Genomic DNA, 16,501 nt, shown 5'->3' on the forward strand with positions numbered 1-16,501 from the left:
GGACCACTTCAGGGCTCCCCCGGGACCTCCGTAGCTCTCCCTGGGGCTCCTCCAAAGGCACGGGGTTCTCTTTGCCCCCCACCCACCCCCAACCCTCCCCGGCGCTGCTCCAAGGGGATGGGGCTCCCCGCGGGCCACCCCTGCCCACTCTACGCCCTCCCTGGGGGTCCTCGGAAGGGATGCGCCCCCGGGGTGGGGATGGGAACGGGGAAGGCAGAGGGCTGTGGAGAGGGTGGTCCCGGTCCCGGTCCCGGTCCCGGTCCCGGTCCCGGTCGCGGGGCGGAGCGGCGGCCCCGCAGCCCCAGCGGGCGCGGTCGTGTCGGCGGGGAGCCCGGCGGGGCGGAACCGGACGGGCGGTATTTAAGGCGGCGGCGCGGGGCGGGCGGCCTCGCCGTGCCCATGGCTCCACCGAGCGCGGTCCGGGCGCTCTGCTCCGCCGCCCGCCTGGGCGTCCCCCGCCGCCCACGCTCCGCGACCGCCGCCGCCGCTGCCTCCCCCCGCGGGGCCGCTCCGCTACCGGCGGCGGACAGCGGGGGGGGCCCGGCCGGTGGAGCCGCCGCCGCCGCCTCCTCCTCCGCGGGGTGCGGAACGGGAACCGCCGCCCGCCGTGGATTTCGGGGACCCACGGGAAGCGTTCCGCAGCAAGAGCAGCGCCGAGCTGCTGCGCGGGCTGGTGGTGCTGGGGCTGTGCGCTGTCGGGCCGCTGGTGGAGCACAACCGGGAGGTGGGTGGCCGGTCCCGGGCGGGGGGGGGACGGGGACCTGGGGGGGGGTTGCCAGTCCCCAGCCGGGCGGGGGGGCTGCCCGCTCCGGGGGTTGCAGGTCCTGGACCGGGGTGGGGGGGAGGTCCCCAGCGGGTGAGGGGCTGCCGGTTCTGGACCGGGGGGTTGGGGGGTGCCGGTGCCGGCCGGCGGAGCGCTGAGTTGCCGTTCTCCCGCAGCTGCTGCGGGTATGCCAGCGGGTGCTGGGGCAGGCGCTGTTCGAGCGGCTGATGAAGATGACCTTCTACGGGCAGTTCGTGGCCGGGGAGGACCAGGAGGCCATCAAACCGCTCATCCGGCGGAACCAGGCCTTCGGCGTGGGCGCCGTGCTGGATTACAGCGTGGAGGAGGACCTGAGCGCCGAGGAGGCCGAACGCAAGGAGCTGGAGTGAGTGCGGGGGCCGGGGCGGCGGCGGCGGGGGGGAACGCGGCGGCGGCGGGAGGGCGCGGGCAGGGGGTGGCCGGGCGCGGGACTTGGCCGCTCTGCTATTGGCTGCGCCCGCCCATCCCCCCGCTCCCATTGGCTGCGGAGCCGGCGTTGTTGTGCGTCACAGCCCCGCCTCCCGCTGCGAGTCCCCATTCCCCCCCTCCATCCCTCTGCGCGTAACGGGGTGCTGCCCCCCCATTCCTCCCCCACCGAGGTCCTGCCCCCCTCCACCCCCCTGCACACATCGCGATGCTGCCCCCCCCCCCATTCCTCCCCCGGGATCCTTGCCCCCTCTATCCCCCACCATACACACACTGGGGTGCTGCCCCCCCCCACCATTTCCACCCCCCTCAAGCCGGGATGGTCTCCGTCCTGTCACACCCCTTCTCGCACTGCCCCCCCGTCCCGGGCAGCCTTCCCTGCCTCCGGCCCACGGCCAAGGGCAGGCACCGGCCCAAAGCCACCGGTAACTTTCCACTATTTGGGCTCCAGTTTCGGGTGGCTCCACTCACCCAATCAATGGGCCGCTGGCTGGCACCCCACGGTTACCGGGGTGGGTGGTGTCCCCCCCACCCACCCAGGACAAGGGTGGCCCTGCCAAAGGGTGCAGGCTGAGGATGCAGCGCTCCCCCGGGCAAGGCTGCAACAGCCCTGTGTCCCTGTTTGCAGCCGGGGACACCGTCCAGCTGCCACACACTTGTAAAACGGTGTTGGAAATCCAGCGGAAACGGCTTTTTGGGGTGATTTGCAAGTGGGGTTTCAGGTCAGTGTGGCGATGCAGGTGCTGCTCCTGGACTCCTCCCAGCTGCCGCAGGGAGCCTTATCTCTGCTCCCCACCCAGGCGCTGCTTATCGGGGACCCCGGCTTGCCCCTCAGCCGTTGCTGCTAGAAATCCCCCATGAAGGTCCTGCCTGTCTGCGGACAGCTGGGGTGGGAGCTGCACGGGGGGGGATCTGCCCTTGCAGATTGAGCTGCAAACTTTTTTTTTATATAAAAGCTTCAAAATGCCCCGCTGCAGCCCGTGGCGGGGGTGGCTCTTTTGAAGGCACAGAGCAGCAGTGTTTTCAGGAGCTGCTGGTTTCTTCCCTGGGCACGCAGCCATGGTCCAGGCACACTGCTCAGCATCCCTGTGGGGCTGAGCTGGCCCCCAGCACGACCCAGCTGAGCTGGCAGTGCCGGTGGTGCCGGGCTGGCATCGCTGCCCTCCTTGGTCTGGCTGTGCCTGTGCCAGGTGCTTTCCTGTGGTTGACCACCGAGAAGGCTTTTGCAGGCAGGCTCTGCCTGCACCTGTATCCTGCCTGCTCATGGCAGGGGCGAATGCTGGTGGTTTGAGAGCTGTCTGGCCTGTGCTGGTGTATCGTTGTCCGTCACCCCCCCCCCGCCGCCAAGCAGATTTGAGAGTTGCATGTGTGGGACCCCTTGCTAGATGAGCTCTGCCTGTGCTACGTGGGTCATTCCCACTCAAGAAAGCTCAGCAAAGCCACATGCTGGACCCCGTTCCTCGATGCCACCCTGCCTGAGCCCCAGAGGGATTTGCTCCAACGTACGGTGGGGCAGGGGGTAAATGCCATCCTGGAGGTCACCCAGGGATGTCACAGAGTGGGTACAAAGCCCAGCAGAAGTGTGGGTGGCATTAGAAGGGCTGTGTTGGACCCTGGCCCAGGCGAAGCATCGCTCTGGGTCCTCCTTGGCTCTGTTCAGGGGCAAAGCCCCAAATTACCGGTGCTTCTGCCAGGGATGGTGCCAAGCTGGGCTGCGTGTAGTCAAGAGGGGGTGAGTGGTCCAGGGCTTGTGGCTGCTGGACTCTGGAACTGTGTCCTTCCCTCCTGTGAGCACTTGGGGGCTTTACCCTGCTGCCAGCTGGGAAGCAGAGGTACAAACCAGACGCAGCCAGTGGGTTTTTTGGCCTCCTGGTGCCATCTGCTGTTGTTTTCCCCAGTCCTGCAGGCAGAGCCGTGCTGGGCTTTCCAGTGGAGCCTGCTCTTCTGGAGCAAGCTGGAGATCACAGCAGGGAAATGCCCTTTCTTCCCCAGCAATGGGCCCTGGTTGCTCCTTGTCACAGGCTTTCTGGCAGGGAACAGCAATGCAATGCGGGCAGGCACCAGCTTATCCTGCCTGCTGCAGGCTCATACCTGCCCTGCCCTGCCTGGGCTGGCATCCAGAGCTCTGCCAGCTTGTCCCAGGAGTCCTTGGCCACGTGCTGAAGGCTGCTGCCAGGTCATGGTGACACAGCTTGGAGAAAGGTGTCCTGCGGGCAGCAGAGCCTGGGTGCTGCTCTGCTCCTGGGGCAGCCCGTGGGCTGTGGGCTTTGGGATGGATACAGCCCTGGGGGGGGGGGTGTAGAGAGGCAGCACTGTGGCTGAGCAGGGGCTTATGTTCCCCAAGGGGTGAAACAAGGAGCCCCCCCCCCATAGTGGAGGTGGTTGTGGTCCCTTTGCAGCCTTGGAACCAATGCTGGCCCACGGGCATCCCAAGCCAGGAGATGGTTGGGGTTGTGCTGACACAGGGAAGGACAATCCTGCCCCCGAGTGCTGGCAGAAACCCTGAATGGCTCTGCCATGCAGCACATGGACTTTACTTCCTCTAGAGATTTCTTCTGTGGACACCTAATACCTGCCCCGGCGTGGGACTACAATCCAGCCTGGCCAATCTGCCTCACAGAGCCACTGTCTCCCCTTCTCCTCCCGCTCCCAGTGCTGCTGCCACCCGTGCCCAGTGCTCTGCCTGCATGTGCCACAGGTCCCTGAGATCACAGGGTGGTTTCTGTTTAGCTGGAAGCTGGGCAAGGAGGTCCTGCGGTGGTCCTGGGCTGGTGCGTGCTGGTAACTCCTGCATGGGGCAGGGGTGAAGGACTCTTCTGCCAAGAGCTTTGCTTTATTCCTACCTGCAGGGTTTTAAGCATCACCCATAGCTCCAGTCTGGGCTTCATGTGACCATGAGTTTTTCCTTGCATGTGGTAATTCAGGGAGAACTTCTTCCTGGTGTTCCCTCATCCCCTTTGCCAGACCCATTTGCTGACAAGCAAAGCAAATATGCTGCGCTCATGGCACCCTCCTGGTAACCTCCAGGGTGAAATGGATTATTGCCTACTTATTTCTGACAGGGGGACCTTTGTGCTTCTCCTGAGACAGTTTATTTGAGACTGATAAAAAAAAACTTCCTGAAAGCCCTAGTCTGCTTTGTCAGCTGGATTACAATCCAGCGGACCGCTTCGGGTCTTCATAACCTGCTTTGCAGCACTTGGAGGGTCTGCCTTGTGCATGCTTTGGGCAAGTGTGAGCTCCCGGGTTCTGAGTGTGCCTTGGAGGTGGCTCCTTTCTGGTTACAGCCTGCCAGAAGCGTTTGGGCAGTGCCTAGAGATGTGTCCTGCTCTGGGAGACTTGTTCTCGGTTTGCAGAAGGGATGGCAGGGTCTAAGCTGGGTTAAGTGGCACTTGGTTGGTGTAGGAATGGCTTTGCTGGCCAAGACTAATATTGCAAAGAAAGCAGATGATATCCAGGAGGAGCTATTTCTTCAGCTGGAAGCAGCTTCCTTTATTTTGCTTGATGCAGAACAATAAAGTGAGCCCCATGGCACTGCTTTGAATGCCCCCCTCGGGGACTAAGGGCTCAATGCAGTCATGCAGCAGGAATGCTGCTGGAAAGGGTGTGTTTGTCTTCAGGAACGCAAAACACTTCAAATTCAAGGGTGCTGTTTGCTAATTGAGTTGTGTGCGTTCACCCTGAGTAGGTCAGAGAAGGCTTTGCTCCCTGCCACTTGTCCCCAGCATCTCAGATGTGGGATGCAAGGTGTGCTTTGGGATTCAGAGCTGTCCCGCTGTGCTGCAGCTGGGACCTGCCCACAGGACCTATCTCTCTCAACATGTCCTCAGAGTCGCAGCAGTGTGTCCAGCTGAAGTCTTCTGCGCCACACTGCCTGCTCTGAGGGGACCTTCCATCCACCGTGGACTTTGCTGTCGTACCCCATCACTGGGTGTATGATGTCTCCTCTTTCCTTTCTTCCACGCTCTGTATTCAGGGGCAGAAAGCTTCTTGACCTGTCCTCAGGGTAGCAAAATCACAGAGCAGAGCCTGCTAGACATGGTGCCTGCTGCTCCCCATGAGCTTTGGCTGCTCCTGTCCCCGTTCACGCCAGGCTTTGCTGCACTTCGGGCAACGCGGGGCTGTTCCTGGCTCCAGGGAGCAGGAGGGAAGGGCTTGTCTCTGCTTGTTTATGCTTCCAGCAGCCCGTAATCCCCATCACAGGGTTTCCATGTGGGAGAACGTGTTCTGGGACCATGCCACGTGCCTCTCCGCTCTCTTGTGTGAGTCCGCTGGCTCTGGACGGGTGACTTTGCTGCTTGCCTCGCAGTGTGCTTCCCCGCTGTTGGGCCCAGCCAGTTTTGGGACGGTGACTCCAAGGCAGAGACCTCCTGGAGGACATGGCTCTGCTGTCACTCAGGGCTGCTCTGCAGGGGCTGGCAGTGTTCCTGGGTGAGACACTGGGTCCTGCAGGCTGGATTTAGGGTGTCAGCAAGAAGGCTTAGCTGCTCAAGCTCAAGGAGGATCTCATGACTTGGCCAGAATCCCCCAGGCTGTCAGAGCCCTGTTATCCCTGTGACAAAGAGCTTGGGCTTGAAATTACATCCAAGGTCAGCTGGAGTTGAAGCCGAGACCTTGTTTGTTTGTGAGTTGTTGGCTAATGCCAAGGCACAGAGGAGCACGGGGCAGCTGAGCTGCAGCAGGACATCCTATGGCTTGATGCACCCTGGGTCTGCAGGAGCTCATTGGTTCATGGTCTGGCTGCTGGTGCCTGCAAGGTGGGGAGGTGTTGGGTTGAGGCTTGGTGCCACCACAGTGAGGACCATGGGCTGGCATGGTTGGACATGGAACACCCAGCCCCACCAGGGCTGACCTTGTCCTTGCTGTGGGGTGGGCTGTTTGAGAGCAGCTCTGGACCCTGGGACAGCATCCTCCCCTGTGCTGCCTCAGGGCCTCCAGGTAACACTTCCCTGGATGTTGAAACACCATTGCCTTCCATGAGGGGGTTTGGGGTATCTGACCTGCCAGCGGAGCTCATGCTGAGCAGTGTTTGATCCGTTGGCGATAGGATGGTGAGGGAAGAGCAGGGTCCAGCGCCAGGCTGGCAGCAGGGAAGCCTCAGAGCTGCCCTGGCCATCAGTGGGGGGTTGCAGGGGGTTGCTGACCTGGCCCTTACCTTCCCTGTTTCTCTTCTTAGCTCCTGCACCTCTGCAGCCGAGAAGGAGACAGGAGGTGAGTGACCCAGCCTCTCCTGCTGACAGGAGATAGCCTAAAGGTCCAGCTGATCTGGGCACTGCGGGCCTGCTGTGGGGGAAGGACCCAGCTCCCACAGCCTCAAATCATGAGCTGGATGAGGAACATCTTTGTTCTTGGGCAACCCTGCTCCTCAGCAAAGGTTCAGCCTCTGCTCAGGCAACAGAGCAGGCAGGGTGCCTTGCAGCCCTTGGAGGCTCTTCTGAGGTCCAAGCTGGAGCCCCTTTCCCTATGTCCACGGCAGAAGCTCCTGGGGAATCTTGTAGGAGCTCAGCAGGGCTGCATGGCCCATCTCCATCCTCTTCCACCCCAGGAGCAGAACAAAGGGAGAAGCAATACCGAGCCCATCGGGGATTTGGGGACCGCCGCGGTGGGGTCATCAGCGCCCGCACGTATTTCTATGCTGACGAGGCCAAGTGCGACCAGCACATGGAGACTTTCCTCCGCTGCATCGATGCCTCAGGTAAGTGCTCCACGTGTCCTGAGCAGCCCCACTGTGCTTGGGGACCGCAGGGACCCTGCAGTCCACCACCGTATCTCGGGTACCTCCCTTCTGCCCGAGCACCCTGCCTGTCAGCCTAGCTCTCTCTTTGTGGCTCCATCCAGGCGGCAGCTCGGAGAACGGCTTCTCGGCCATCAAGCTGACGGCACTGGGCAGACCTCAGTTCCTGGTGAGTGCAAGGGCTGTGACCAGGGTGAGGGGGTCAGAGCCACGGGTAACGCATCTGCGGGGGCAGGTGCTTTGGGGTGCCAGGCTTGCTGCAGTGGCATCTCTACTGATGGCAGAGAGGAGTGGGCACCAACAGGCTGTCCCCTGTGTGCCCAAGACCACCCTGGAGACCCTGCCTCAACTTTTGGGGATGCACGAAGAGCTCAGAAGTTTAAAGGTCCCAACATGAGGGAGGGGGGGGTGTCTGTACTGCTAGGCTTGGCCCCGGCCTCAGGCTGGGTATGATCTTGCAAAGCCCTGGCAGGACAGGAGGCTCCGTCTCACCTCAAGCTCTGTCCCCACAGCTGCAGTTCTCGGAGGTGCTGGTGAAGTGGCGGAGGTTCTTCCACCAAATGGCCGCGGAGCAGGGCCAGGCTGGGCGGGCAGCGCTGGAGATGAAGCTGGAGGCGGAGAAGCTGCAGGTGAGGCGGGTGATGTCCGAGGGAGGAGGCTGTGGTGCTGGGGGTGGCTGGTGGCTGTAGAGGTCCCGGAGCAGCCCTGACCCGTGATGCCTCTGAGCCTGGAACAGCAAGACCCCTGTAGCCCCTTGGCACTGATGCTCCTTTCGGTGACAGGAGGCCCTGGCCAACCTCGGCATCGCGACCAAGGCGGAGAGCCAGCACTGGTTCACAGGCGAGAACCTGGGCATGAGTGGGTAAGCTGCCGGTGACCTGGGGGGTGCTGCGGGATGGGGGTGCGGGGGGACCTTGTCCCTCTTCCTGGGGCAGTGGGTCAGCAGCAAGGGGAGGTCTCCAAAGGCCAGCGCTGGCTCAGCACAGCGACCAAGCGTAGAGAAGGCTTGGGTGGAGGTGACAAGACAGGTCAGGGTGGCTCATGCCATGCACCCTGCTTGGTGGTGGGGGTCGGGAGCTGGTAGAGACCCCCCCTGCCCCTGCAAACCACCAGTACGAACCTGGCACTCTGCTCCCAGCACTGTGGACCTGCTGGACTGGAACAGCCTGATTGACAGCCGCACCAAGCTCTCCAAGCTGCTGCTCGTCCCCAACATGCAGGTGGGTACCCATCTATGCCACCCCCCAAGCAGCCCCACCAGGAGGGCACTGGGAGTTTGGGGGAGCAATGTGTGGGTCCGCTGTCCCCAGCCCTGCCCGGTAGCTTGCTGGTGGCTGTGGTGCCGGCTGGCATCTGTGCTGTCAGAGCCTGGCCGTGCTGTGATCCACTGTGTGCAGCCACCAAGCTGGCAGGGTGGGCACCCTGTGTGTGCTGTGCTGGCCGGTGGGGGAGATGGGGTGGGCAGCAGCCCTGGGGATGGGCTCCCTCCAGAGGGTGTTTCTGTCTCCCACGGGCAGGGCTGGCCGCAGGCAGGCAGGGTACCACAAGCTGTTCTTGTTTCAGACTGGGCAGCTCGAGCCTCTGCTCTCGCGCTTCACCGAGGAGGAGGATCTGCAGATGAAGCGGATGCTGCAGCGGATGGATGTCCTTGCCAAGGTAAGGGGATGCTGGGGCTGGGGGAGCTGGGCACGGGCACTGCCGCAGAGGGGTAGACATGTAGCAGGTGGCCCCATGAACCCAACCTGCATGTTATTCACCCCCAGAGAGCCACGGAGAAGGGCGTGAGGCTGATGGTGGATGCGGAGCAGAGCTACTTCCAGCCAGCCATCAGCCGCCTCACCCTGGAGATGCAGCGCCGCTTCAACAGGGATCGGGCGATCATCTTCAACACCTACCAGTGCTACCTGAAGGTGAGGTCGGACAAGAGGCTAGGCAGGAAGGACCTGCTGGAGCAGCTGGATGGAGACCTCGGCTCCTGAAGCCATGGCCATGCAATGGCGCAACTCTGGGGCTGGCTACATGAAAGCGCAGGGCTGAGGTGGCACTGGTGCAATGACCTTGTGCCATCTCTTCCATCTGGTCCCAGGAGGCTTACGACAACGTGACAGTGGATGTGGAGCTGTCACGCCGGGAGGGCTGGCACTTCGGCACCAAGCTGGTCCGTGGCGCCTACATGGAGCAGGAGCGGGAAAGGGCAGCCCAAATTGGCTATGAGGATCCCATCAACCCCACCTACGAGAAGACCAACGAGATGTACCACAGGTAGAGAGAGGACAGCCCCAGCCACGCTCCTCCCACCCGCCCCACTGGGGCATGGGCTTGAGTGGCCTCACCATGCAGCCTCGTACTGTCTTACAGGTGCCTGGACTATATCCTGGAGGAGATCAAGCACAGCTGGAAAGCCAACGTGATGGTGGCATCTCACAATGAGGACACAGTGAAGTTCACCCTACGCAGGTGGGTGCTGGGGAGGCAGCATGGAGTGGCAGGGACTGGGGGCTTGAGGGATGGGGGGGGGCAAGCAGAGCTGAGGTGAGATGTGCTATGGCTTGTCAGGTCTCCTCTCTGCTCACCTGGTGGGATCCTAGCTCCCATCTGGTGCTCAGGGCTTTAGCTGGGGCTCGGAGCTGGGATGCAGCATGGTAGCCTACAGCGGCTGCAAAGCTGGCCCCATTCCCCAACCCAGAATCTGTTTTAAAAACAAATCCCTCAAGTCCTCACATCCCAGCATCCATCTGGGATGTGGTCAGTGCCATGCTCTTGTACTTGGAGATGATCCCCGCTCCTCTGGTGGGACATGCTGCCCCTGTGTACTCCGCTGTCTCCGCTCTTCCCTAACGCCAACGCTTGGCTTGCAGGATGATGGAGCTTGGGATCCATCCCTCGGAGAAGAAGGTGTACTTTGGGCAGCTGCTGGGCATGTGTGACCAGATCACCTTCCCTCTGGGTGAGTGCTGGGAGCAGGGGGGACTTGGCAGACGTGCTCCTGCCCCACCTTGACCCCTGGGGTCTCCCTGAGCAGCTGCGGTGGGGTCTGAAGGATGGATGGAGCCAGGCTACGGGTCTCTCAGAGAGCAGGGCTGCCTGAGGAGAGTGCCTTGTTGCCTCTTCCCCAGCTGTGTGGAGTGCTGTGACCCCTGCATGGGGTTTGGAGAGGATGTGGATGAGGATGTAGATGGAGAATCACATCTGTCTCCTGGAGGCCCCATGAGACCGTGACGGCTGGGCAGGGAGATTCCTGCTTTGGACTATGAGCTGAGATCAGAGTGCTCCTAGGTGGGGCAGAGACTGATGCTGGCAGCCAGCAAACCCCTCTTGTACCTCCTTGGTCTGGGAGCATCACTGCTCCACTGGAGGTGCACACCAAGTCCCGGGCTCTCCGCTACCAGGGTGGCAACAGCCTCTTGCGTGACCTTGTCCTCTCGCCTGCTGCTGGCCCAGGCAATGGAGGAGAGCTCTCCGGGGCCTGGACAGAGGGGCACGGAAGGGTCCAGGTAGCCCAGCTCAGGTCAGGGACTGATCTCCCTGCCCGCATCAGTGTCCGGAGCAGAGACCCGAGGCCAGGAGAGCAGCCAGAGGCGGACTGGGCAGTTGTCCAGTGCGGATGCTGCTCTGTCCTGGAGTTCCCCTCGCGAGCGGGGTTTGGCTGCCTGTCTGCAACCTCCTCTGGTCATGCTGGAAAAATGTGTTAACTTGATGTTTCTGGTTGAATGCTTCTTGAATTGGCCCAGCCCTGGCTGCCGACATTCCCAGGGCTCCTGGTGACCTCGGCCCGCTCCCCCCGGCGCGTTCCCAAGCTCCCTGTGCTGAGCTGGGGAGGGAAGTGCCGCCACTCCTGCCCGGGCAGGCTCAGCCTCGTCTGGCCGGGGCTGCTCCCAGGCTTCCCCTCCCCGGTGCTCAAACGCAGCCTCCGGCTGCTGCAACCCTCCTGCCCGCCATCCCTCGCTCCATCGGCACAGCCCGAGGGGCGCGGGAGAGCTTGGGAGGTGAAGGAGGCTTTTTTCCCTCTTTTTTTTCTTTTCTTTTTTCCTTTTTATCCCCCCCCCCTTTTTTTTTTTTTTTTTTTTTTTTTTTGCTTTCTTGGTACTTCCCTGACCAGCCTCTCTCCCTCCAGGTCAGGCCGGCTTTCCTGTCTACAAGTATGTGCCGTACGGCCCGGTGAACGAGGTGCTGCCCTACCTGTCCCGCAGGGCCCAGGAGAACAGGGGCTTCATGCAGAGGGCGAACCGGGAGCGGGACCTTCTCTGGAGGGAGGTCAAGAGGCGGCTCCTCACAGGGAGCCTCTTCAGCCCCAACCACTAACCCCAACCCTGGCATCCAGCCCAGGGGCTCCTGTGCCTTCATCTGTAACCACTATTGCCGTTACCCATCCTAGTTCTGCTGCAGTTTTCCCCCCCTCCTCAGCACCCTTTGCCCTGGGAGGGGACACGTCCTTGTTGCTGTTGGAACCACATAGACCTTCTGGAGGTCACTACTGTAGGGTTGCCCCAGCTGGCACTGCCCCGAGGGATGTCCCTCTGCCATCCCGGCAGCTCTTGGGCTGTGTTTGCCCCGGGCTGTCTCAGGGGAGATGCTAGGGCTCCCCTGCCTTGGTGGTCCTGGGGTTTTCCCCTCACAGGATTGCACAGGGAGATTTGTCTGCCCGCTTTGTGCCAGGGTGGGCTGGGTGGCTCGGGGACAAGCTCCTCCAGCCTCTGCCAGGGCTGGGGCTTGGTCTCTTCCAGCTCCATGGAGGCAGATGCCAAAGCAGAGGCCACAGTGACCTGTGAAGGGTCACTGGGCAGGGGCAGGATGAATCCCTGCTGCCTGTCCCAGGGCAGCCACTACCTGGTTCCTCACCAGCTTTGCACAGACCAGAGCTGGACAGGTCCTGGACAGGACCAGGCTCTCCCCCCATCTCACCAGTCTAAGCTGAGCCAAAGCTGCCTGCGGTTGTCCATCCTCAGGCACATGTCCAGTGGGGCAGGAGGGGTGAGGGGAGCTGGCCAAGCCTCATCCCTGCGCTGTTCCTGCGCTGCCCGCAGTCCCTGGCTCTGCTGATGGACCAGATTGGTGCTGCGGGCAGGGGCAGGGGCTGTGGGAGCACCAGGAGCCGGACCACAGCTCGGCTCTGCTGTACACTGGATTTGCAGAGAATGGTGATGATTAAATCATAACTGTTCTCGCTCCTGTCTCTCTTGGAGTTACTGGGCAGCCATCTGGCCATGGGCTGTGCTTTGCTGTCCCGGACTCAAAGCGGGGGTTAGTGCCTGCTCTCAGCCCACTCCAGCTGCATGCTTTGGCCTGAGCAGGGGCCAGGGCTTGGGGAAAGGAGCCAGAGACGGGCTGTACCGAGTGAGGCCAAACTTCCCCAGGCCTGGGAATGAAGAAGCTGTGGAGCTGCCTGTGATGAGCTTGGGTGGAGCTGGAAGCCCTGGAGCATCCTACTACCTGTGGAGGGGGGATGGCAGCTGTGGGAGAGCCTCTCCCCACCCTGAGATCTGCTTTTGGGGGACATGCACGCTGCAGGCTTTCACTGCTTCAAATTAGGGGCAGTTTTTCCCGGGCTTGTTTTGGGTTCTGCGGGACCACAAGCATCTCTGGCCTTCCCTGCGCGGCAGCCAAGGCAGCATCTCTTTTTTTCCCAGGTCAGTCCCTCCACATCTGGTGAGCCACCCCCAAGCCAAAGGGGTGAAGTTTAGGCTTTCTAGACATGTTCACCTACTGCCTTTTCTCTAGCTGAGACTCCCATGCCTTAAAAAAAACACCTGGAGGAGCAGAGAGCATGGCTGGAGCACGGGGCCAGGGCTGCTGGTATTTAAAAGCTGTGCTGGTGCAGGCAGCAGCCAGGCTCCTGGTATTTCAGGGAGGAGAGGAGATGCACTGCTGGCACCAGGCTGCTTCTCCAGCCCATGCAGAATGCTGCAGCAGTGGCACGAGGCACACTGCTGCTCTGTGACCTGGGCTCTGCTAGTGCGGCTGGACCCAAGGCTGGATGGATGCATGAGCAGCTCCTGCCTGCTGCAGGCTTCTGCAAAGACCCTTGGGCACCTGCGTGGCTATTGCAGAAGCTTGCATGCCAGCAGCTTCATGCATCTGTACACAGCCCCTCTTGAGCCCCTTTTTTTTTGGAGTTAACCCCTCCCCAGCCCTCTTTCCAGAACAGAAAGGACAGCTCCACAGCATGTCTCTGCAGTGTGTGTGCTGCTGTTTGCAGGGGCTGTGTATGGGGTCAGGGTGCTGGGTGCTGCCTCCTGTCTACCCAAGGCACCGGGTGCCCTTGCAACCCTGCAAATCCTCGTGTTCCCAGCAACCTTTACCTGTGCTTAGCCAGAAAATGGCAACCACTCCTTTTATTTCTGGGTGCCTTGACCCAACCAAACCTTCGTTTTAGCTGTGGCTGCTGGAAGCTGCTTTCTACTTGTCCCAAAGGAAGAGGAGGTATGAAACGGTGGCGGGTATGCCGGTAGCCTGTGCTGCAACGCGCTTGCTTGCAAGGATGCTGGCTACAGCAGCAGGGGGAGTTCAAGGGGAAATAGCCTGTATCCTTGCAGCAACCATCTCGGCAGCCTTGTGCTCAAATGCTGTGAGCAGCCCGACCGTGCACGTGAGCAAGGGCTTCTTCCAAGGAGCGGAGCCTGGCCTCGTCCCGGCAGGACGGTGACGAGCGCCTTGTATCGTATGACTCCCCCCCCCACCGCCCCACCGTGCAGTCCTGCCCACTGAAACAGCTGCAGGGATTTTTGAACCATCGACAAAACAGCATATTTTTCCTTAGTTTTGTGTTCGGACATACTATAGTGCTGGGGTTTCTTTTTTCTCCGATATTTTCCAAAACACAGTTCAACAGGAGGCAAGCACCTGGTGGGGCATTTCCAGCCTGAAGTCTGAAAAAGGAACTGCAAATGGTGGTGTAACGGAAAGCATCAAGCCATGCTCGCAGGGCGCTGGCACGGCCTGCTCTGCACAAAGGCACGGGCAACAGCCTCGCTGGGACCAGAGGGAAAGGCAGGATGGGTGGCTGATACCTGTGGGCTATGCAATCCCCCAGCCCCGGCAGCACCAGCCAGCCCAGACCGTGACACCCCCCCACCCCGAGCACCGTAAATCCTCCCTCCACCTCCTCCCCGCAGCACCCTCAGCAGCTTCTCCAGTCTCTGGTTACCAGCCAGCAGCATCTTCCAAGGGACCAGCTTATCTCCCAGGCTATAGCCCAACCCCTGCCCTGGCGTGGGTTAGACCCAGTAAAAATGGAGCAGCACGGGATACGCTGCCTGCAGGAAGAGAAGAGAAAGCTGTTCACAGAAGCCAAGAAAACAGCCAAAAGCAAACGCATCCTTGCACAAAGCAACAGCACGGGAAAAGTGTAGCAGTGTGAGCCTGCCCTGGCTCATCGGGAGTGGGGCAGAGGAGCACCAGGTGTGCTCGGCACAGCGGGGAGATGATGGAGCGAGCAGGATGGGAAGGGAATCCCAGTTATGGAAACAGCCAGAGTGAGGCCACAGCTCCAGGTGGGCATGGCTGCCAGGGAAGGCATGGGGATATGACCACCAAGCCTGGCTTCCTGCCTAACTTTGGAGTTAACCCCCTCCCCGGCCCGCCTTCCCAGACAGAAAAGGATGCTGAGCTCAACCCAGGGCTGAGAGTCATACCAAGGGAGCTCCTCGTGCCTTGGTGCGGCCGGGCCACCACGGTTTTCGCGTTCCTGCCGCAGCCACAGGGACACCCTCCAGACAGGTCCTGTGAGCAGGATGGGGCAAAGGTAGAGACAGGGATGTGGAGGCAGGGGAAGCCAGGCAAGGGATGCTGCTTCCCGATGCTGCTGCCAAACACGTGGAAGGGGACTGGGGGCACGTGAAAGGTGCCAGGGCTGCAGAGGGAGAAAAGGGGGGGGGGCTACCCAATGGTCACAAGCCCGTGTGAAAGCTCAGGTCTGAAAAGGAAAGCCGGTGGGTTATAGTGGGTAAACCACCAGACCTCTCCTCTACACCAAGGATGCTGCCAGTGGGATGTCAGCCACAACCTGCCGGTACACCCGTGGCACAGGGAATGGGGAAAAGGCACTCTCAGGCATAGTCGCCGCCATCTGAGTCCCCACCGGCAGCCTGATGCCAATGTCACTCAGCAGGAAGGAGGAATGCGCTCGGCTTTGCCTTCCCAGCTTCACGCCACAGAGGGTCCTGGCTGGTCCCTGCTGTGGCATCACACATGCAAAGGCCACGGGGCATCTGGGCTCACTGCACCCTGCCAGACAAGGCGCCGGACCAGGATGTTACAAACCCAGACTGTTGAAATTGCAGGTTGGTGGTGGCTTCTGGGGCGGTCTCTGAAAGCCAGTGCAAAGAATGCATGCTTGCAGGGTGCAGTCCTGTAGATTTGAAACCATCTGTGCACTTTGCACGAGCCACTTTCCATGGCTGGGCATTGGGAGGTCAGCAAGATTCCTGCAGTCACGATTATGGGGGTGTAACTGCAAAAGAGAAAAGTTCCCACTGGTAAGACCGCCAGGGACTTCCCCATTGGGAATTTCTTGTCTGAGCAGGAGAGAAACCTTCCATGCACATTAGTCCCATGTACTGCAAACATGAAGGATGTTGGCGGTGAGAACCCACCAAACTCATTTACTCTTTGCTCAGTGAAGGGATCCCAGGGCTGGGAAGGTGCTCAGGATACTGCCCAGGACTCCCTAATCCTCTCCAGAGGGATGCTGCCCAACCCATGCCTACTGTGATGGAGGCTCCACATCCACAGGAAACCCCCCCGAGGTCTGTGGCCCTCAGAGCCAGCTCCACGGGAGATGTACACTGCCCATACACCCTTCCACAGCGCCTTGGATGCAGTCAGCACTCAGCAGGAGATTGATGCAGCTATTTAGCTGCATTTGTGCTACCACACGGGACATGGTCAGGGTGTCCTTCATCCATGCTTTCACCATACAGCTATCGGATGTCCCTGGAGATCAGACAAGCTTGAGCCATCTCTGGCAGTGACCATTAAGCTGAAAAGCCAGCTGGCACAGGGTGGTGGCTGAGGAAGCCGTGGCCCATTCAGTATTGCTGTACTGTCAAGCAGAGGAGGCTTATTGATCAGGCTGCCGCACTGGGCTAGAGGTGTGGGACCGCTGCAGGTGCCCAGTGTGTTCCCCTGATTCCCAGCTGTGTCCTTATGGTGGGTTAACCAGTGGCTGCTCTGAAGCCCTTCTGTCCCCGTTCAGGATCGTGCTCCCTTGGCTCTGCTACTGCAGGCACCACTTGGCTACCGTGGGCCCCTGCATGGCTCCCAACAGGCTGGTCCAGGGGCTGTTGGACACCCGGGACTGCCGGACACATAGAGATGCCAGACCACCAGGACAGCTGGAGCACCAGGACAGCTGGACCCCGGGACTGTCACATACCTGGGGCTGCCGGACCCCCCAGGACAGCCAGATCCTGGGGCTGTCGGGCTCCTGGAGTTGCTGGATCCCTGGGTCACCTGGATACTGGGGCTGCTGGACTCCCAGGACAGCCACAAACCAGTCCTGTCACACACCTGGGACTGCCAGATCCCCAGGACAGACGGAC

At 61.1% G+C, this 16,501-nt stretch overlaps 1 protein-coding gene across 1 annotated transcript; it reads left to right on the forward strand.

The window, feature by feature from the left end:
* The first annotated feature begins 394 nt into the window (after positions 1-394).
* LOC115346190 (proline dehydrogenase 1, mitochondrial-like) lies at positions 395-12,125 on the forward strand. Its single transcript, XM_030025958.2, has 14 exons — positions 395-724; positions 940-1,148; positions 6,405-6,439; positions 6,774-6,923; positions 7,067-7,131; positions 7,475-7,591; positions 7,745-7,824; positions 8,101-8,182; positions 8,526-8,618; positions 8,726-8,872; positions 9,049-9,224; positions 9,321-9,419; positions 9,821-9,909; positions 11,077-12,125. The coding sequence occupies exons 2-14, from the start codon at positions 991-993 to the stop codon at positions 11,262-11,264; spliced, it is 1,479 nt and encodes a 492-aa protein (XP_029881818.2). The 5' UTR covers positions 395-724; positions 940-990; the 3' UTR covers positions 11,265-12,125.
* The last annotated feature ends 4,376 nt before the right edge of the window (positions 12,126-16,501 follow it).

The sequence above is a fragment of the Aquila chrysaetos genome, chromosome 9 (genome assembly GCF_900496995.4).
Source record: "Aquila chrysaetos chrysaetos chromosome 9, bAquChr1.4, whole genome shotgun sequence".
Classification (NCBI taxonomy): domain Eukaryota; kingdom Metazoa; phylum Chordata; class Aves; order Accipitriformes; family Accipitridae; genus Aquila; species Aquila chrysaetos.